The following is a 19690-nucleotide window of genomic DNA, read 5'->3' as shown; positions in this document are numbered from 1 at the left end:
CTTCCTGAATCTCTAAGTATATTAGATCTTTCTCTTTATACTCTGGATTATCTCTGTTTTCTTGTGTTACCTTTTGTTTTGTTTTCTTTTGCTTATTTTGGTCTTTCTTTGCATGCAGATTCTCCTTATATGCCTGGTGATCATTGGTAATATGTGATAAAGAACCACCTAGGTATCCTCAGTGATGGCATCATCAACTCGATGGACATGAGTTTGAGTACGCTCCAGGAGTTGGTGATGGACAGGAAAGCCTGGCATGCTGCAGTCCATGGGGTCCCAAAGAGTCGGACACAACTGAGCGACTGAACTGAGGTATCCTCAATTATATTATTTCTTCTCTACATTTCTCCCTGGTAGAAATTTGGCCTAGAAATTCTTTGTGAATCAAGATAGGATATATCAACTGAAAGGCTTCAGTAGGGATAGGGAGAGTTGGTGGTCAATTGTCAGTTTATTTTTCCTAGAGACTTTTGCCCAGGAAGATGAATGTTCCTAATTAACTTTACTGCTTATTCCAGGAACTTCCGGTAAGACCCATTAGCTCTTCAATAGAAGGCATCAACTGATGAAGAAGGAAACAGACAGAGCTGGACTCCATCTTAGGCCTGGCTGTGAGCATTAGGCTACACGCATGGTCATCCTCCCAAAGGACTCTGAACTTTGTGCCCAGTGTCTATAGAAATGGCATACCCATGGAACACCAGACCCCTGGATAAAGGAGCCTCAAGACTTGTACTTGGACTCTCCTTTGCCTGAAAGAGTATGCTAATTATCTCTGTAAGAGAACAAAGTGGTAAATTCCATTATGTTTATCCGGATATGACCCCAGGCCTATTGATAAACATCCACTGTTTATCTAGTCTTGTGACACAGGAATCATGGGTTAACTTTGATCCTATCTCTCTTTACCTTGTCCAGACTAGTTTCAAGGAATTTGGGGAGGTGGGTTTGAGCAAGTTCACTTAGGGTATATAAGGTTTTCACAAAAACTGGTTGGGGTCCTTGGCTAAGAAGAGACTGTGCCTTGGGCCCGCTGGTGTAATAACCTGCACTCCACTATCTGCATTGTCCTTCTGAGTGAGTTTGTTTCCCGGAACGTGTAGCTACAACATTTGGTGCATTGGCCAGGAAACTCCTCACTTTGAGGAGACAAGTCCCATTTGGGACTTCTCCTAGGCCTTGCAGCTTGAATCTTCTAGAGGGGGGAAGATGCCTTGCCCTTCTGGAAGGTTTCTGGGTCTCAATGCCTGGACCTTTCACGTTAGCAGGTAGTGGACGGCAGCAGGGAAACTGAGCGCTCAGGTGAGGAGGAACCCAGGTGGAAGAGGGGGCCTGATCACCCCCCTGGGAGGGACTAGAAGGAGCGAGGACCCACAGGAGCCTGGATTAGGTAGCCGGCGATTGCTTGGTACACAGGTCGACCAGTGTGCTAGGGCTTAGGAAGGGAATTTGCCAAGGTCATTAAGGAGGTGTGTCCACTCCATCTCAGCGAAAATTATTACCAGTGATCGCCAGGGGATTTTTAGGATGGGAAACTGGTCCTTGTATGTTCATATTCTGCCCTCCCCCAGGAGGTGTCCCGTCTGCTGTGAAATGCTTGACCCCTTTGGAATTGTCAGGCTAGAAGGAGGGGGATACATAAGTGAGTATGAACTGGCTTTTCCGGAGACGGCCTGGGACATGGGATATTTAACCCATCTATGTTTTCATCCGCACCTGATCAAGCCCACCAAGGCAGAACGGACTTTAAGGTAGAAACAGTCTTGGACCACGTTGTGTTCTGGTTCGGCCTTGCTGACCGGCAGGTGAAGACACGCCGATCCCCCTTCTCCCTCAGGGATCTGGCAGGATTTGGACAAGGATGACCTGCCCCTCCCCCATAATGGACGACGACTCACCCACCGGCCCAGTGCTCCACCAGGATCGGAGGCTGCCTTAATGCCTGACCCAGGGCCAGGTGAAGTACCTGCAGCAGCCGCTGCTCCTCCACCAGCTCTCCCACAGGTCGTAGAGACGCCACCTCGGCGGGCTCCGATCTGCTGGCAGAAGCCTCTGGCCAACACTTCCAGGATCCGGCTCCAGCCGAACAGCCCAAGCTATACCCACTTTTCCCGGTGAGTATGACAGGAAGGGGAGGGAGACGTTGGAATTAAGCAGAGACTGAGCTCTGCCAGAGAGCCGGAGGGAACAGACAAGAGGTTTGCAATGCTAGCTGCTGCTCTGGGAGTCTATCTCTGGCCCTCTGGAAACCTCCTCTGCCCCAGGGACAGGACAGTCCTTCAACCGGTTATAACGAAGGCCCCGTTACAGACAAACCAGTGTGCCTAGTGTGGAGGTTTTGGCCACTGGAAGAATCAATGCCCTAAGGCAAGAAAGGAAGAGGAAGCTCCCGCAGTTGTGGGGCTTGCTGACTTGGAAATTAAATAGGGCTGCCAGGGCTCAGAGATATCAGGTCCCCGAGAGCCCACGGTCAGTAGTAACAAAACCTGTGGCACCGCTGTCCAAAAAGACTATCGCTGTAACTGGGGTATCGGGAGAAGAGATGATTAAATCGTTTTGCCAGCCCAGAAAATGTCGGATGGCGGGGCACCAAGTGATTCATGAATTCCTCTACATTCTGAGTGCCCAGTACTCCTGTTAGGAAGAGACTTGCTCTCTAAACTAGGAGCACAAGTGACTTTCTCCCGAGGAGAGGCCCACCTTCCAGATGGGCACTATGACTTATTTGCTCTCTCTCTCAAGACCCCCCCAAGATGACTGGAGGTTGCATGAGCCTCTGCAGGAAGAACTGGGTGGGCCAGAAGAGCATGAGAGAGAGCTAACTCAATTATTCCCTGAGGTCTCGGTGGAAGATAACACCCCCTCCCCCCAGGCTGGCTAAACATCAAGCCCCAGTGATAATAGAACTCAAACCAGGCACCATCCCAGTTACAAAGCGCCAGTACCCGCTACCGATAGAGGCTTGGGCTGGCCTACTGCCCCACATCAATAGATTAAAACAGGCAGGCACTCTAGTAGAGTGCCAGTCGGCTTGGAATACACTGATCCTGCCAGTCAAAAAGGAAGAAGGATAGGACTATAGGCCTGTAGAAGATCTCAGGCTAGTCAACTAGGCTACTGTGACTTTACACCCCACTGTTCCAAACCCCCATACCTTACTTAGCCTCCTCCTGCCAAGGACTAAAGTTTATACTCGCATAGATCTCAAGGATGCCTTCTTCTGCATACACCTCACCCCAGCGTCACAGCCCATTGTTGCCTTTGAATGGGAAGATCCAGTTGGGGGCACCAAATAACAGCTCATCTGGACTCCCCCACAAGGGTTTAAAAATTCCCCAACCATCTTTGGGGAAGCCTTGGCTTCTGACCTGAACTCATCCCATCCGGAAGAGTATGGATATTGGCTCCTACAATACGGGGATGACCTGCTGCTGGCTGCTGAGACCGAGGAAAAATGTTGGGAAGGCACAAAAGCACTGCTCCAGCTGCTGATGGAAGCAGGTTACCGGGTGTCGAAGAAGAAGGCACAGATCTGCAAGGAGGAGGTAAGGTATCTGGGGTTTGTTTTAAAGAAGGACACAAGGTTCCAGACCCTAGTTGGGTCCTATATACTGATGGCACTAGCCTCATAAAACAAGGACAACGGCTGTCAGGTTAGCCAAAGCGGAAGGGGCCACCAAGACTAAAAAGGGATGGTGGGAATTGCCAAGTGGCAAATTATTGGTACTGGAGGAGCTGGCACACACTCTGGTAAGCCAAACACACCAAGCAACCCACCTAGGCCATGCTGCCTGCTCACAGGTTAATGCTTCCTCTCGGGTATTCAGACAAAATCCTCCGGGTATTCAGCTGAAAGGCACTCTGCCCTTTGAACACCTGGGAGTGGACTTCACTGAAATGAAACCTCATCGACATTACCGTTACCTGCTGATCATGGTATGTACGTTTTTGGGATGGGTAGAAGCTTTCCTACCTGGACTGAAAGAACATCAGAAGTAGCCCGGTGCCTGCTTAGGGAAATAGTTCCTAGATTTGGATTTCCTACCAGCATTGGATCAGACAATGGCCCGGCTTTTGTAGCTGATTTAGTACAACAAATGAACAAAACTATAAACATCAAATGGAAACTGCACACTGCATATAGGCCCAGAGTTCTGAGATGGTGGAATGAACCAACTGGACATTAAAGAGACTCTCCAAGTGGATCATAGAGACTGACTGCTCCTGGGTGGATTTGCTTCCGACGGCTCTGCTCAGACTCAGGGTGACCCCACAGTCCCAAGGCTATTCTCCGTACAAAATTGTGTATGGGAGGCCCCGTCCCATAATAAGACAGGTGTTAACAAATTTGCCTCAGGTAAGGGGGGATAGGATTTCACAGCAGATGGAACTGGGTACAGTAATAAATCAGGTAACTAAGTTTGTACAAGAAAGGGTGCCGTTCCCCCTTGGGGAACAGATTCATGAGTTTATGCCTGGTGACCAAGTATGGGTCAAAGTTTGGAAACTTGATTTGCTAGCCCCTCAGTGGAAGGGCTCTTATACTGTTATTCTAACTACCCCTACTGCAGTTAAAGTTGCAGGTATTGTCCCTTGGATCCATCATACGAGGGTGAAGAGAACATATCACGCAGACCCAAAAAACGCTGAGTTGACTGCACAGATGGAACCCGCTGACCCTCGAGAGACTAAGACCATCCTTAAGAAGAAGGAAAAGACGATCGCAGATGAGCCCCTTGAGGATGAAGCCACATAATCAACTCCTGCTGCTTGGTCTCATCAACGTACACATTCCTATGCCAACTTCCACAATACCTCCAACTGTTGGGTATGTGGGGCTATGCCTCTGTCTGTGATGGATGGACTTCCCTGGTGGCTGTCACTGCTCCGCCAAAGAGATTTTAAACCACTCTGCTCTTTTCTGGGACACAATCATAATCGTTCCCTGCTCTCTGGGTGTAAGCCAGACCTACAGTCAATAGACTCAGGTCATAGGTTTACATTTGATATAAATGCCAATGCAACAAAAGCCTAACCTATAATAAGCTCTGGTAAATCTACCTTATTTACATGCTAGGTGGCCAAGATCTGTGTTTCAATGGTATAAGTATGTTGCTGCCTTATTCATACCCTCTATAGGGACAACAGATATTATGATTAAAGTAGAAGCCTTGACTAATTTCACAAAACAGGCCCTCCTAGATAAAACAAAAGCCATCTAAGCCTTAAATGAAGAGCAAATCCAAATGAGAAAAGCAGTAATTCAAAATAGAATGGCTTTGGACATACTCACAGCTGCTCAAGGAGGGACCTGTGCTATAATTAAGGTTGAATGTTGTGTATGCATTCCTGACTTATCTGGCAATGTATCAACTGCTTTAGATGTCATGAAAAACCAGGTAAAAGCAATGTCAAATGAAAACATTCCTTTATGGACTTTGGTCCTATCTTGGGTGAAGGGCGATTGGTGGAAAACTATATTTACCATTGTTATATTTGCCTTGATAGTTCTGCTTTGTGAACCCTGAATTTTACAATGTATTCAATGTATCCCTATGAATGATGCTCATAATATGAATTAAGAGCATCAAGATGGGAGAATGAAGGAGGAAACAGACAGAGCTGGACTCCATCTTAGGCCAGGCTGCGAACATTAGGCTACATGCATGGTCACCCTCCCAAAGGACTCTGAACTTTGTGCCCGGTGCCTATAGAAATGGCATACCCATGGAAAACCAGACTCCTGGATAAAAGAGCCTCAGGACTTGTACTTGGACTCTTCCTTGCCTAAAAGAATATGCTAATTATCTCTGTAAGAGAACAAAGTGGTAAATTCCATTATGTTTATCCGGATATGACCCCAGGCCTATTGATAAATATCCACTGTTTATCTAGTCTTGTGACACTTGAATCATGGGTTAACTTTGACCCATCTCTCTTTTACCTTGTCCAGACTAGTTTCAAGGAATTTGGGGAGGTGGGTTTGAGCAAGTACACTTAGGGTATATGAGGCTTCCCTGGTGGCTCAGACAGTAGAGCATCTGCCTGCAACGTGAGAGACTCAAGTTCAATCCCTGGGTTGGGAAGATCCCCTGGAGAAGGAAATGGCAACTCACTTCAGTACTCTTGCCTGGAACATTCCATGGACTGAGAAGCCTGGTAGGCTACAGTCCATGGGGTCGCAAAGAGTCGGACACGACTGAGCAACTTCACTTCACTTAGGGTATACAAGGTTTTCACAAAAAATTGGTCGGGTTCCTTGGCTAAGAGGAGACTCTGCCTTGGGCCCGCCGGTGTAATAAACTGCACTCCACTATCTGCATTGTCCTTCTGAGTGAGTTTGTTTCCTGGAAGGCATGGCTACAACACTGACAGGTTGCATCCTAGACTATTTGAATCCCTTACCTGAAAACCTTCATTTTTCTGGTGTTGATTCTAAGTTATTATATTACAACCCTTCCCAACCCTACCAATCCCTGTTCCTACCCTAGCATGCAAAGACCTGCTTTAAACCAGATTTCAAAGTCTTAAGAAATGGCCTGGCCTTACTTATCTCCCTGTGAAGTATTGTCAGACTGTCAAGGGGTAAGTAATAAACTTGGCTTTGGGTGGTCCAGGGTTAAGACTTAACAAACTGGAGGTCCAGTGGTTAAGAATCCACACTCCCAATGGAAGGGGCATGTTTTCCATCCCAGGTCAGGGAGCTAAGATCCTGCAGGCTGTATGGCAGAGTGTGAAAAAAAAAAAAAAAAAAAAATTCCACCAAGTAAATTTGAAGATCTAATTGGCTTTATTCAACATTCACGAATCAGGGATCAGAAAACATCCCATTTAACAAGCAGACAGGCCCTAAAGGAAATAGACGGATCTTTTATAGAGACAAGGTGTTTATCAGCAAAAGAAAAGAAAGAATTGTTTCAGGCAAGGTTACCTGGTCACCTTTCCTTTGGGGCGAGGAAGGGCAGGGGTCTTATCCAGCAGACTACCTCCTCATTAGTATGCATCAGGGAAATTCCAGACTAATTGGTTTAAATCTCTGCTCCTAGGAGAGGCTGAAACTTCAATTAGCTTAGACATGGTGTTTTGGTTTTGCTAAAGGCGGCTCTGCACAGGGCACTCCATCTGGGGTCGATTTAAAGGGACCTCCGTGAGCTCCTTGTAGCTCCTCGCTGAGCTCAGGTAACCCCTATTATTTGCATAAGTGGCTCCTGTGTTTCCAGAGAAGTGCATTTGGGGAACACACTTGGGGTGGGGGTGGGGGCACACAGCTCCCGGCGCACAGTTCTAGAAGCTTGCTCTCCTCAGGTGCAGGATCCTGGGGTTTAAATCAACTACCAACTGATTTGCTAAAAGAAGTAGAAACCCAGCCTGCATTAATGCCAGACCTCAGCTCTTTTCGTTACTTGCAGGAGGAGGATGTCTTTAGGTGCGGCTGCTAAAATCCGAATGTGCCTTGGCCTCCAACTGTGTTGACTGAAGGAATAATAAGACCAGCCACATGTGGCCTTGTCACCTTGGCCTGCAGGCCTAATTTAGCAATCTCGCTCGGGCAGCACTAGACCCGCCACACTTGCGGCGGTGCTCCCGCCCCGCCACCGTCACCCAGTCCGCATGGAGTTTCTGCTGTTTCAACCCTCGCTCCCTCTCTCCCGCCGGCCGGCCGCCCGCGTGGAGAGAGTTCAGCCGCACACCCCAGCTCGCCCGCTGCACACTCACACACACATCGCCCCGCTTTTCCGCGCTCGGGAGGTGTGTGCCTCCGGCCGGGACCCGCTCTGGGCTGTGCAAGCCCAGCGGCGCGCGCCCCGCTCAGTGAACTGAGCTCGGCCCAGCTCGGAGTTTAATCACAGTGTCCGGTTTCCTGTCCTCATCCCCCACCCCCCCGACCAGCTCCCGCCCCGTTTCCCTGGCCCCTCCCTCTCCCCGGCCAGATCCGCCCGCCGGCTCCCCCTCCCCCGATCCCTTGGGTCCAGGGATGGGGGGCCGGTGAGGCAGGCACAGCCCCCGCCCCATGGCCACCCGTCGGATCCAGAGGCGGAGGGAGCGCCGGGGGGAGCCGGGCACCGCCCTGCTGGCCCCGCTTGTGCTGGGCCTGGGCCTGGTGCTGGCCTGCCTCGGCCTCCTGCTGGCCGTGGTCAGCCTGGGGAGCCGGGCATCGCTGTTTGCCCAGGTGAGGCCCGGCTGCACACCCCTCCCTGGGACTGTGCCGAACATCTGATGGGGCCGGTGGGCAGGGGGGAAAAGGGGCCAGGAAGGTGGGTGGAGGGTGAGATGTCAGGTGGAGAAGGACAAGGTAACGCTGCCTCCTTCCCAGCAGGAGCCTTCCCAGAGGGACCTGGTGGCAGAGGAAGACCCGGACCCGCTGGTGAGTTGGGGGTGGGTGCTGGCTCAATGGTTGCTCGGCATGGGAAGTGTGTGCCCTGCTTGTGCCAGCCATGTGTGTGGGGTGTGTGTGCATCACCTCTCTTATGCCTGGGTACATGAGAGAGTGACAACTGTGTGTAAGGGGTTTGTGCCCCCTTGATGTCAACCAAGTACGAAGTGTTATTGGCCGTGGGGGACGTGGGAGTGTGAGATGCAGGAGCCTGCTATGGAAGAGGGATGCTGGCTGTGTGCGCAGGGTGTGTACTCATTTTGCACACTGACTGGGTGTGGGCGTGTGTGTGTGATGTACCAATTGCTGGTTGAGGGGAGCAGACTAGGGGGATGTGGCTGGTTTTGGGGAGAGGGGTGAGCCCTGACCCCAAGAACTTGCCTCCAGGTGGCCTCGGCCGCTCTTGGCTGAGACTCGGTCCTTTTGCTGACTGGGCCTCTCCTGACGGGCCCCCTGTTGGTCTTAGCTTGTGTCTTTGGAGTCCCTGGTGAGATCCTGGTTTAGCTCTGCCCTTAACACCCTTAGGACCTGAACCCCCAGCCCGAGGAAAGCCAGGATGCTGTTCCGTTCCTGAAACTGGTTCGGCCTCGCAGAAATGGTGAGCAGCCCTTTATCCCAACCTTAGGAATCATACCATGGTGGTTTCTGCACTCACTATCGGTTTTGTTCATCATAACAGCCCTGTGAAGCAGGCAGAGCAAAACCCATTATCCTTGCTTATGGGTAGAGAAACTGAGGCACAGAGAGTAAAAGGGGGGTTCGGAGTCACAGAGACTCAAACCTAGAATTCTGACCCTCCCTCTGAAGCTCCTTCCATTGCATAGACCTGCTTCTCACTCAGACCCCACCCTGAATATGAAGGCGGGTGGCCAGGAGTTAGGAGAGCTCCTGAGGTCCTGCTGAAGACAAGGTATGGAATCAGAGGCCCGAACCCCCCAAAGCAAAGACTTAATGACTGGAGTGACCCTGTGACCATGTATCCAGGCTTGCAGGCTTACACCTGTGGGCTCAATGTGATGATTAATAATCCCCTCTTGCGCTCAGAAGCATCCCACTTTGGATGATAAATTATCAGTGGCTATACCTGTGGAGGAAGATACGGCCTGAGGTTCTGAGACCAGGAGACTGAACAAGAATAAGGATGCCAGGGTACTGGGGGGAACGGGGCTGAGAGAGTAGCTCCTGGCCACCAAGCCCCCAGATATGGGGACTGCTTGGCCCATCTGTCTTTCCCTGATCCTCAGCATCTAAAGGCCAGAAACCACGGGCGCGCAGAGCAGTTGCAGCCCACTATGAAGGTGGGTGATGGGGAGCCATGCCCAGGGAGAAGGGGTGGCTGGGTGCAGGGCAGGGCTCACCACCCCTTTCCTGTGTCTTACAGTTCGCCCACGACCAGGACAAGACGGAGCACAGGCAGGTGAGGCCCCGCCCCACCTCTGAGCTCTTGTCTTACCCTCACAGCCCTGGCCTTCTGGACAAGGGACCCCCTCCAAAACCTTGATTCCCAGCCCCATCCCCACCTTCAACATCAGAAACTCCAAAAGCCAGTTCAGGAAAATGCTTAGGGCTCGCTTCTCTTGGTTCCCCAAACTGGACTTTGTGACTCAGACATGGGACCCCAGGGAGACCCCTTCCCCTTTCAGAGACCAGGCAGATCCCCCCAGCAAAACACCAGCTGGGCTTCTCCTCCAGCCCTCGCTCATCTCCAAGAAGCATCCTTGATTTTTTTCACTCTTCTTTCCCCTCCATATTCCAAGAGTCTTTGTGCTCTGATCATTTTTCTCTAAATATTTCCAATCTCTGATCTTCTTTTCCATCCCCACCCCACCCCCACCTCAGCACCATGACCTCAGAACCTCAAACTCAGTCTCCAGCTCCTTCCCCATTCTAGACTTTCCCCACCTCTACCGTGTCCCACCTGTGTTGCCAAGTTCAGCCTCCTTAAGCCTGTCTCTCATTCTTCTATTGCTTTTCTGCTTGGCTTTCAGCCTCTCCACGCTCTGGTCTCAACCTCTTTTCCTGGCACATCCGTATGCCCTCTCCACACTTGTTGGCTGACACCCCCTCCCCACCAATGTGCTTCTTCTGGACGTTGGACATACTGTTCGTTCACCTGGAATTCCCTTCCATGTGACAGGCCAGGAGCCAAGATACGAGAGTGACTTAGTCTAGGGTTGGCAGCTGAGACGGAGAGAAGTAAATGGATTGAGTGTGTAGTTTGAAGAGAAGGACTTGGTGGAACAGGATTAAGGGGCAGGGGGGGGGAAGGAATGACTTCTAGATTTTTAACTTGGGCATCTTTGAGAATAATGGTGTCTTTTATTAAAGTGGTGTTAACCAGGAAGGAAATAAGTTGGGGGGGGGCATGTAAATTAATAATTGAATTTGAGAGCTAATAATAACTAAGTGGATAAATAATAATAAACAAGTGAGTTTCACAAATAGTTAGCTGGACTTGGTGAGTGGCTCAGGCCTGGGCAGGGTGTGTAGAGTCAGGAGTCATCACCAGATGGATGGTATTTAAAGCTACAGGACTGGATGAGACACCCACGAGGGAAGGGGGCTCCGCAAGGAAAGCCCTGAGGCTCTTGGGGCAGAGTGGGAGAATCCAGCAGAGACTGAGAAGCAGCCAGAGAGAGGGGAAGAAACCCAGGGAGGGCAGTGTCCTGGAGTCTCAGAGAAGACATAGTTTCCAGAAGGAGGATGTGGCTGTCTATGTTGAATGCAGCTGAGTGGTCACATGAGATGAGAACAGAGAAATGACCGCTGCATTTAGTAACATTCAAAGTCAACTGGTGACCTTGACAAGGGCGGTGGCTGGTGTGGTTAGGTTGGAAGCCAGTGTGGACTGGGTTAAGAGAAAATCGGAAATAGGAATCAGAGACAGTGACAACTCTCTGCAGAAGTTTCTGTGACAGGAGCAGAGAAATGGGCCAGGAGGTAGAGAAGGATGTGAGTCCAGGCAAAGTTCAGTCCTTAAGCAATACTGCCTAACTCATAGCTACCTATTCAGGTTTTAATCTCACCTAATCCTTGAAAGAGTCCTAAAAGGAAGATAATCCAGCCATCTGCTTTTTACAGAGAGATGACGGTAACCTGTCCAGGTCATGATGATGCTAAGAGGTGGGGCCAGGATTTGAATCCAGCTATCTGTGCTTGTGTTCCAGACATTGCGTGAGAGGCGATTGCCAGAGCAGGGGTGGGCACCTGCAGGCAGCATCCAAGGAGGTGGGAGGGGGTGGACTCCAGAAGGAAGAAAGGCACGGGACGTGTCATCTCATCTCCATAAGAGGGTCAGTGGTGACCACGAGAACAAGTCGGTTTGTGGTTTGGGTGGGAGGACAAATGGTAGCCCTTACCTGATGCCTTCGGGGTCCTCTGGAGATCAAGGGAGATGGGCAGGAGGGACGGTGAAAAGCAAGCCTAGCAGGGAAAAAAGGATGGTTGCTGGGCAATAAAGAATGAAATTGAGTGATACCATGGTCTCAGGCACACCATGCCCTTAGCCACAATGAGCTCACACTAGTTCCCTAGCCAGGAATGCCCTTTCTCCTTCTCTCCCCTACTCTTCATGCCTCAGGCCAGCTTTCCTCCCTTCTGACTGGACCATTATTTCAGCAGTTACCCAGACATTTACTTATTCGTTGACTCAGCACACATGAGCTGAGATGCTACTGTTTGTATGGACCCAGCTAGGTGCCCACACGGAGTAATATCCAGACCTATTTGCAAGGAACTGCTGTCTAGGAGAGGAGGCAAGCATATACATTTGTAAATTACAATGTGATATGACAAGAATAATAATGAAAGTAGCAAGAGACACATGGCCAGTACAGAGGAAGACAACTTTACAATGGAGTCAGGGACTCTTCCCCAAGGAGGCATGGGCTCTTACCCAAGTGTGAGTATAAGATGGACAGAGGGGCAGGGCCACTTGTACAAAAGCCCAGAATTTGCCAAGAGTCTGATGAGGCTGGAGGACGGGGAGCAAGCGGCTCGATGTGATTGAGGAGACAGATCCAGAAGAGCAGGATGGGGTGAGGCTGGAGAAGCATATGGAGCCAGGTCACAGTTGGAGTCTGGAGGTTATTCTGAAGTCAAAGCAGGACGAAAGTCTCGCGTCTGCATTTGAGAAACATCACTAGACCTCTGTGTAGCGTGGCGAGTAAACTGGAGCAGGCAGTTTACTCCCGGTGGAAACAGGGAGCCTAAAGAGGAAGGAGCCTGAGAAGAGTCCCAGTGAGAAATGGCCGAGTCCACACACACAGGGGAAGGAGACAGCTACTTAGGTGGCAGGCTTGCTAGGAACTGGTGATCAGAGGATAAAGCTGGTGAAGGAGAGAAAGGCTTGGGTGCTTGATAAGAGGTAGGACCAGGAGCCCAATGTGGAATGCAGACAGTCAAGCAAACTTGGGGTTGGGGGTGGGCAGGCTCAGTTTTGGTCTAGGTGAGTTTGCAGTGGGGAGCATGGGGAGGTTACTCTAATGGCAGGCAGGTAGCAGTGTCAGGAGGGGCAGGCAGGGGCAGAGCTGGAGACTCAGATTGGAGTCTTGCGAAACAAAAGCCAAGGCAACCCATAGGTAGGGATGAAAATGCCCTGTGAGCATTATGTTCTTGAGAAAGGAACCAGGAGAGCGCCCCGGGGCAGGCAGAAGATGGGGGTGCCAGGAAGGAAGCTTCGCAGGCTACTGAGACGAGGTGCCGGAAGCCCCTGAGAGCAGCCTGCGGACCCAAACAAGAGACAGCTGCCTCTACAGCCTCTTCCTCCCCTCTGTTTTCTTCCCACCAGCATGTGCTTGGTGTCTGCTCAGAGCAGGCCCAGCTGCAGGGCCTGGGGTGCGGTAACCAGACCAATTCCCCTGCTCCTTGGGGGAGGCAGACCCCAAACTATCACAGAAGGAAATAAAGATGATTTCTGTCCTTGGTGACTGCTATGAGAGAGATGCGGTGAGTGGAGGAGAGTTTAATGGAGACTAGCTATTAATATTTCAGACTGGGAGGCCTGCGGAGGTCACTCAGAGCGACCAGACTGAAGGGAGGGTGGAATCCTGCGGGGAGGCAAGAGCAGTAAAACCCTGTGGAAACAGTGAGCTTGGTGCCTGGCAGGAACAGAAAGTGGGCCTGAGGGCCTGGAGTCTTGTGACTTGGAGGAATGTGTGAGATTAGATCTGAGAGGTAAACAGGGGCGGCTCATGGAGGACTGGGAAGTCACTTGAGACCCTGCTTTGTCATTTGATTATTTGTCTTCTTTACACTTTGCAATTACCTTTACTCTGGTTTTGTTGTTGTTAACGGCTTTATTGAGATATAATTCACATACTATACAATTCACCTTTTAAAAATGTACAGTTACGCTTTTAGTATAGTCACAGAATTGTATGACCATCACTACAGTAATTTTAGAGAGCTTTCATTACCTCAAAAAGAAACCCTGTATGCTTCACCCATCACACTGTATTTCCCTGATCCCCTCCAGCCCTAAGCAACCACTAATCTACTTTTTGTCTCTATGTATTTGTTTATTTGGAAATTTCATGTGCATGCGTGTTCAGTCGCTTAGTCATGTCTGACTCTTTGCGACCCCATGGACTGCAGCCCTCCAGGCTCCTCTGTCCATGAGATTCTCCAGGCAAGAATACTGGAGTGGGTTGCCATTTCCAACTCCAGGGGATCTTCTAGACCCAGGGATCCAACCCCCATGTCTTGCGTCTCCTTCATGGGCATGCAGATTCTTTACCATTGCGCCACCTGGACAGTCATAGAACATGTGATCCTTTGAAAGATCCTAGCTTCTTTCACTTAGCACGGCGTTTTCATGTTTCCTCCACATTGTAGCATGCATTAGTACTCCATTTCTTTTTATGGCTGAATAATATCCCATTGTATGGACTTAACGCAATTTTCCTTATCCATTCACTAATGGAGATTTGGGTACCATTTTATTATTTTTAATTTTTTGTTTTTATCTTTTTCCCTTTTGATTATTTTTTATTTTAGTAACCCAAGTTATATATGATTTAAGTAATGCATGCATACCTTCTCCAAGTAAAAGAGCAAATGGTGCAGACACAACCTATAAAAGCCCCCGTGCTTCTTGAGTCCTACTCCTCTCTCCAGAAGCAGCTGGTGAGAACTTGCTGTCTATCATTCTAGTCCTCTAGGTCGGGTTTCTTCCCCTAACTTCCTATCACACTCCCAGGTCCCTAGGCTGTGGCTCCTCCCTTGCCCGGGCCTCCTAGATATCTTCTGGGTAAAGTGGGCCCAAAGGTTGATAAACTCAGTGTCTCACTGGCCAGTGTGAGAAAGTTCTATAGAGGGATTTCCCCCTGTCTCTGAACACCCACATTCAGGTGTGGACGGGACGGTGAGTGGCTGGGAGGAGGCCAAAATCAACAGCTCCAACCCCCTGCGCTATGACTGCCAGACCGGGCAATTTATGGTCACCCGGGCTGGGCTGTACTACCTGTACTGTCAGGTAAGCCCCACCTGGCTCCACGGGTAAAGCCGGAACTGAAGGAGAAGGGCTGGGCTTCGGGGTTGGGGGCAAGTTAAAGGTGGGGAGGGGAGCGTGGGGTTTGGGCTGAGAGGAGCCTTGGGCCTCTAAGGACACCTGAGATGAAGCCCAGGGCCAGCAGAGGCCTGGACTCCGCCCCTCCCCTGCCCCCCCCCAGGTGCACTTTGATGAGGGGAAGGCTGTCTACCTGAAGCTGGACTTGCTGGTGGATGACACGCTGGCCCTGCGCTGCCTGGAGGAATTCTCGGCCACTGCGGCCAGTTCCCCTGGGCCCCAGCTCCGTCTCTGCCAAGTGTCAGGGCTCTTGCGCCTGCGGCGAGGGTCTTCCCTGCGGATCCGCACCCTCCCCCAGACCCAACTCAAGGCTGCCCCCTTCCTCACCTACTTTGGACTCTTCCAAGTTCACTGAAGGGCCCTGGTTTCCAGGTGGCTTGTCCCCACGGCCGCTCTCTGAGCACCCCTGTCCCCTCTGCCCAACCCTGAGCTGCTCCTCCCCCAGACCTGCCTCTCTCCCCGGAAGGCTGCCAGGGCTCACGTGAGGTCCATGCCACACCAATATTCCCAGCTCTTCCCACCTCCAGCTCTCCACCTCACTAGCTCCCCAGCCCCATTTATCTCCTGACTCCCCAACCCTGGCTGCAGCCCCCCAGGACACTGTGTTGACTGTACTCTGGGTGATGATGGGTCCTCCATACCCCCTCTTCAGCCACTAAGAGGGGCCGGATGCCAGAGAGACAGGGACTAGGCCAGGAGTTCCCGAATGTGAGGGGTCAGAGACCAGGACAGGCTCCTCCCCTGATAATTCCCTGTGGATTTTTAAAACAGATATTATTTTTATTATTATTGGGACTAAATGTTGATAAGTGGATATTAAAGAGAATAAGTCATGGTTGCTCTCTTTATTGGGGCTTAGGGGGTATCCTCAGGGTAGCTGAGGGCCAATGGAAGGGGGGGTCTGGGAGGTGGGGAGTGGGGGGCGACAGTCACCTGAATTCCAGGACGACATCCAGGCTTGGGCATGGAGACCTACGTGCCTTGAAGCCCCAGGCAGGAGAAGAGAATCAAAAGGCAAACTGCCAGGGGAAAACAAAATCAATTCTCTGCCCAAGGTCCAGCAGAAGTGGCCTGATTTACCTAGGAGGCGGGCTTCCTCCTGTGGGGAATCCCTGGGCTGGGAGGAGCAGCGGCCTTTCCTCTTGGCAGCCTGGGCACCTGCAGCAGGTGCTGGCACCAGCCTAGGCTGGAACTTGGCCCAGGGAGCGGGGAAGCGGGGGGTGGGCAGGGAAGCAGGAGCGATGTGGGGGCTCAGGGTCAGGAAGTGGGACACTAGGGCCCAGGAACATGGGAAGCTGCGCCCCAGGGTCCAGGCAGGAGTCCTACAGTGGTGGGGCGCTCTGGCTGTCTCTTTCTCATTTGTCCAGAGCCTTATGTAAGAGCGTTTCTGGGGAAACAGGAAGTCCCGCTTGCCAAGTTCAGCAGAGAGAGTAGTGCAGGCCTCCTTCCAACACACCCGGCCTGCCCTTAACCCCGGAACTGAGCCAGTTCCTTGCTTCCCCGACCCTGGTTCTCCTCCCCGCTGACCCCCTCTCCTCCCCTCCTCGCCCACCTTCAGTCACGGTGAGCAGACTGCCCTGGAGATCTCACCTGTGCCTGGGCGGGAGGGTCTTCCACTCTCAGCCCTTGACCCTCGGTGCTGCCCAGCATGTCTCTCCATCCCGGCTCCTGGCACCATGCCCCAGAGCCAGCCAACCTTCCCTCCCCCACTTCTGGGGCCGCCCCGGGGTTCCTGCGCTCTGGCCGCTCCCCCTGGGTGTCACTGGCAGCCCTGTCCTTCCTAGAGAGACTAACACCAAATTCTTCTGAGGCTGGAGGAGGTGAGGGGCTCGGGACAGTGCTGGCCCCGCAGCAGGGTGCCAAGAGCACCAGCAGTGCCCCAGCTTGCTTCCCGCCTCCCTTCTTTTTATTCTCAAGTTCCTTTTTATTCCTCCCTTGCGTAACGCCCTTCTTCCCTTCTGCACCACTGCCTGCACCCCCACCCTCCCCGTCACCTCCTTGCCATCCCACTCCTGAGACCACAGCTGTTGGCAGAGTCCCCAGCTCATGCCGGCCTCATCTCCTTCCTTGCTAAGCCCGAAAGGGCCCCAGGGAGACATGGGGGGCCCCGTCCGAGAGCCGGCGCTCTCAGTTGCCCTCTGGTTGAGTTGGGGGGCGGCTCTGGGGGCTGTGGCTTGTGCCATGGTTCTGCTGACCCAACAAACCGAGCTGCAGACCTTAAGGAGAGAGGTGACCCGGCTGCAGAGGAATGGAGGGCCCTCCGAGAAGGGAGAAGGGAATCCGTGGCTGAATCTCCAGGAGCAGGTGAGTGAGGGGAGAAGCATGTCTGGCAGAAAAGGATGCGTGGCAGGGCGGTCTCTGGGTCTCTCGGTTCTAGCTGCTTGGTCGGCAAAGTTTGGAATGGGTGCAAGAGAGGGTCCCAGGGTTTACAGGTCAAGGGAGCAACCATTCCAGGAAAGGAAATTGTTAAAGATTAATGCTTCTCATACCTAACAGATTCTGGAGGAGAGCCAGTACCCAGACTCAGGTTGCTGGGGAAAGGTGCAGGAGAGATGTGAGGCATTCCTGGGGCAGGTGGGAGGTGGGGGGTAGGGCTGGGGAAAGGCTTTCTGGGACCCTTACATCTTAGCCTAACCCTGACCCTCTTTCCATGAGCAGAGCCCTGATGGCACAGAAGGCCGGGAGAATGGGGAGAGATCCCGGAGAAGGAGAGCAGTGCTCACCCGTAAACAGAAGAGTGAGGCCTCCGGGGTGCAGCAGGGGTGGGAGGTGATCCACAGCAGGGGGATCTGGAGACTGCAACCCTGAGCCAGGGCGAGGGCGGAGGGCTGACAGCCTTGCAACTGCTGAGATCTCTCTCTCTCCCCAGAGAAGCGCTCAGTTCTGCATCTCGTTCCCATTAACATCACCTCCAAGGGTGAGCATTATTTCCAATCACGGCTTTGGGGTTGGGGGCAAGATCTAGGAAGTGTGGGACTGGCACATTGGCCAAAGAGAACCTTAGAGAATAAGTGTCTGAGTGTGCACAGAAATCGTCACTGCCACATTCTTTGCCTCCAGAGGACTCTGATGTGACAGAAGTGATGTGGCAACCAGCTCTCCAGCGTGGGCGAGGCTTGGAGGCCCAAGGATATATTGTTCGAGTCTGGGATGCTGGAGTTTATCTGCTGTACAGCCAGGTAACCCCAAATATCCCCTGAGCCTCACCTGAGGGCCTGGAGGTCTGTTTTCCCAAAGCCTTGTACCCCAGCACTGAGGTTTCTCAACCCCTATTTATACCCCACTTAGAGGGCCCTTCTTCATTCCTCTGCTCCTTTGTCAGGGCTCCTGAGGCTGTCCGGACCCAAGCCATGCCAGCCCACTTTCTTCAGCATCCCCTCCCTTCCCTGTCAGGTCCTGTTTCATGATGAGACTTTCACCATGGGTCAGATGGTATCTCGGGAGGGACAAGGAAGGCAGGAGACTCTATTCCGATGCATACAAAGCATGCCCTCCAACCCTGACTGGGCCTACAACAGCTGCTACAGTGCAGGTGAGAGGTGGGTGGGCGGTGGAATGTGCATGTGAGGGGAGCAGATCCCTGACCTGGGGCAACAGTGGGGGAGCTATGGCAGGGGCTTGGAAGCTGGGGTATAGAAGAGGAGGTGAGGAATGAAGGACAGAATGCCTCCTTACAGGAGGCAAACATAAGGTTGAGCTGGATAAGGGAGGGGAAACAATCAGATTATCTGTATGGCTGTGCTTCACTGAGCATCTGTTTTCTCCCCTTTCTCAGGTGTCTTCCATTTACACCAGGGGGATATCTTGAGTGTTGTAATCCCTCGGGCAAGGGCCAAACTTAGCCTCTCTCCACATGGAACCTTCCTGGGGCTTGTGAAACTGTGACTGTGTTGTAAAAGGTAGTTCTGAGCTTGGAAGACCAGGGTGGGTACACTTTGGAGATGGCCAAGAGCTGATTAGACAAAGGACAGGGAACAGTCAGGAACAGAGGCCTGCCTCTGCCCCCAGGTTTGACAGCTCATGACTCTCCCTTCTTCCCACCCTCACCCCCAGGACTTTGAATTCACGGATATTAAAGAGGTAGAATAGCTTCTTATTCTCCATCCAGCCCCAAATTCTTGAGGGAGTCGGGTAGGGGTGGGGGTGGGAAATGCTAGGCTTTGTCTAGACTTGCTCTGGGTCCCACTGGAATGCTTCCAGAACAGCACCACCATCTAGCGGCGGTTTGAGACAACCATCCTGTTGGCAAATGTCCACGAGTTCTTCCTCCGCTCAAACTCCTGGTTCTTAGGTACCCTCTGCCTCTTCACCCCACAAGAAGCCCCATCTTCACTTCGCTCTCTCCATCTACTGGGCTCCAGTTTCCATCACTATCTCCAGAGGTGTTGTTAGGCGCCGGTCTGCAGAGGGTGCCCGATGACGACGGCCCCCTTTCAGTGAGCCACACCATAACTCTTCAGGTCCCAAGTTTTGCCTTCACTCTGTCCACTATCGTGGCCCGGCAGGCCGGGTCGCCTTGGCTAAATCTTACGCCCCAGTCCTGATCCTGACTCACTCCTCTGATCTCTACTTTCTGCGCAAGCCCTGCCTAAAATTTAAAAATAAAGAATAAATAAGACCTTGGATCCATTTCCCCCACTGCTGTGCCTCAGCCCCGTCCACGCACCGGGACCTCCCAGCCCTCTTCCGACGCGCTTCACTGGACCCACGTGTCAGGGCCCCCAGTTCAGGCCGGGGTGCGTGGAACA

At 52.0% G+C, this 19690-nt stretch overlaps 2 protein-coding genes and 1 long non-coding RNA gene across 9 annotated transcripts; all 3 read left to right on the top strand.

Annotated features, from left to right (window-relative positions):
* Positions 1 to 781: 781 nt before the first annotated feature.
* LOC129649343 (uncharacterized) lies at positions 782 to 6316 on the top strand. 2 transcript variants are annotated; one of them, XR_008713098.1, is made up of 4 exons: positions 782 to 1077; positions 1572 to 2114; positions 3322 to 3545; positions 4572 to 6316. It is a non-coding gene; the product is annotated as an uncharacterized LOC129649343 (long non-coding RNA). The 2 variants fall into 2 exon arrangements; XR_008713097.1 differs by lacking the exon at positions 3322 to 3545.
* A 780-nt stretch (positions 6317 to 7096) lies between these two features.
* Positions 7097 to 15773, top strand: LOC129649342 (tumor necrosis factor ligand superfamily member 12-like). 6 transcript variants are annotated; one of them, XM_055576659.1, is made up of 8 exons: positions 7097 to 7179; positions 7410 to 7749; positions 8318 to 8365; positions 8900 to 8972; positions 9619 to 9672; positions 9756 to 9791; positions 14725 to 14849; positions 15046 to 15773. In XM_055576659.1, exons 2-8 carry the CDS (start codon positions 7612 to 7614, stop codon positions 15295 to 15297), a joined length of 726 nt encoding a protein of 241 aa, XP_055432634.1. In that variant the 5' UTR covers positions 7097 to 7179; positions 7410 to 7611; the 3' UTR covers positions 15298 to 15773. The 6 variants fall into 6 exon arrangements, with proteins under 6 accessions (XP_055432634.1, XP_055432633.1, XP_055432632.1 ...); XM_055576658.1 differs by having other exon boundaries at positions 8315 to 8365; XM_055576657.1 differs by lacking the exons at positions 7097 to 7179; positions 7410 to 7749 and adding an exon at positions 7919 to 8170.
* A 182-nt stretch (positions 15774 to 15955) lies between these two features.
* Positions 15956 to 19571, top strand: TNFSF13 (TNF superfamily member 13). Its single transcript, XM_055576655.1, has 6 exons — positions 15956 to 17246; positions 17601 to 17679; positions 17812 to 17859; positions 18003 to 18121; positions 18336 to 18474; positions 18718 to 19571. The coding sequence occupies exons 1-6, from the start codon at positions 16989 to 16991 to the stop codon at positions 18825 to 18827; spliced, it is 753 nt and encodes a 250-aa protein (XP_055432630.1). The 5' UTR covers positions 15956 to 16988; the 3' UTR covers positions 18828 to 19571.
* The last annotated feature ends 119 nt before the right edge of the window (positions 19572 to 19690 follow it).

Source organism: Bubalus kerabau, chromosome 4 (genome assembly GCF_029407905.1).
Source record: "Bubalus kerabau isolate K-KA32 ecotype Philippines breed swamp buffalo chromosome 4, PCC_UOA_SB_1v2, whole genome shotgun sequence".
NCBI lineage: Eukaryota > Metazoa > Chordata > Mammalia > Artiodactyla > Bovidae > Bubalus > Bubalus kerabau.
The sequence above is the reverse complement of the archived record's forward strand: the minus strand, read 5'-3'. Positions and strand labels throughout refer to the sequence as shown.

Bases quoted from the DNA above. Each gene is read 5' to 3' on its own strand.
- TNFSF13 (XM_055576655.1), top strand. From the start codon at position 16,989: ATGCCGGCCTCATCTCCTTCCTTGCTAAGCCCGAAAGGGCCCCAGGGA. The intron at 17,247-17,600 runs GTGAGTGAGGGG...TTCCATGAGCAG, and splicing joins GGCTGAATCTCCAGGAGCAG to AGCCCTGATGGCACAGAAGG. The intron at 17,860-18,002 runs GTGAGCATTATT...CTTTGCCTCCAG, and splicing joins CATTAACATCACCTCCAAGG to AGGACTCTGATGTGACAGAA.
- LOC129649342 (XM_055576656.1), top strand. From the start codon at position 8,012: ATGGCCACCCGTCGGATCCAGAGGCGGAGGGAGCGCCGGGGGGAGCCG. The intron at 8,366-8,899 runs GTGAGTTGGGGG...TAACACCCTTAG, and splicing joins AGGAAGACCCGGACCCGCTG to GACCTGAACCCCCAGCCCGA. The intron at 9,792-14,724 runs GTGAGGCCCCGC...ACCCACATTCAG, and splicing joins ACAAGACGGAGCACAGGCAG to GTGTGGACGGGACGGTGAGT.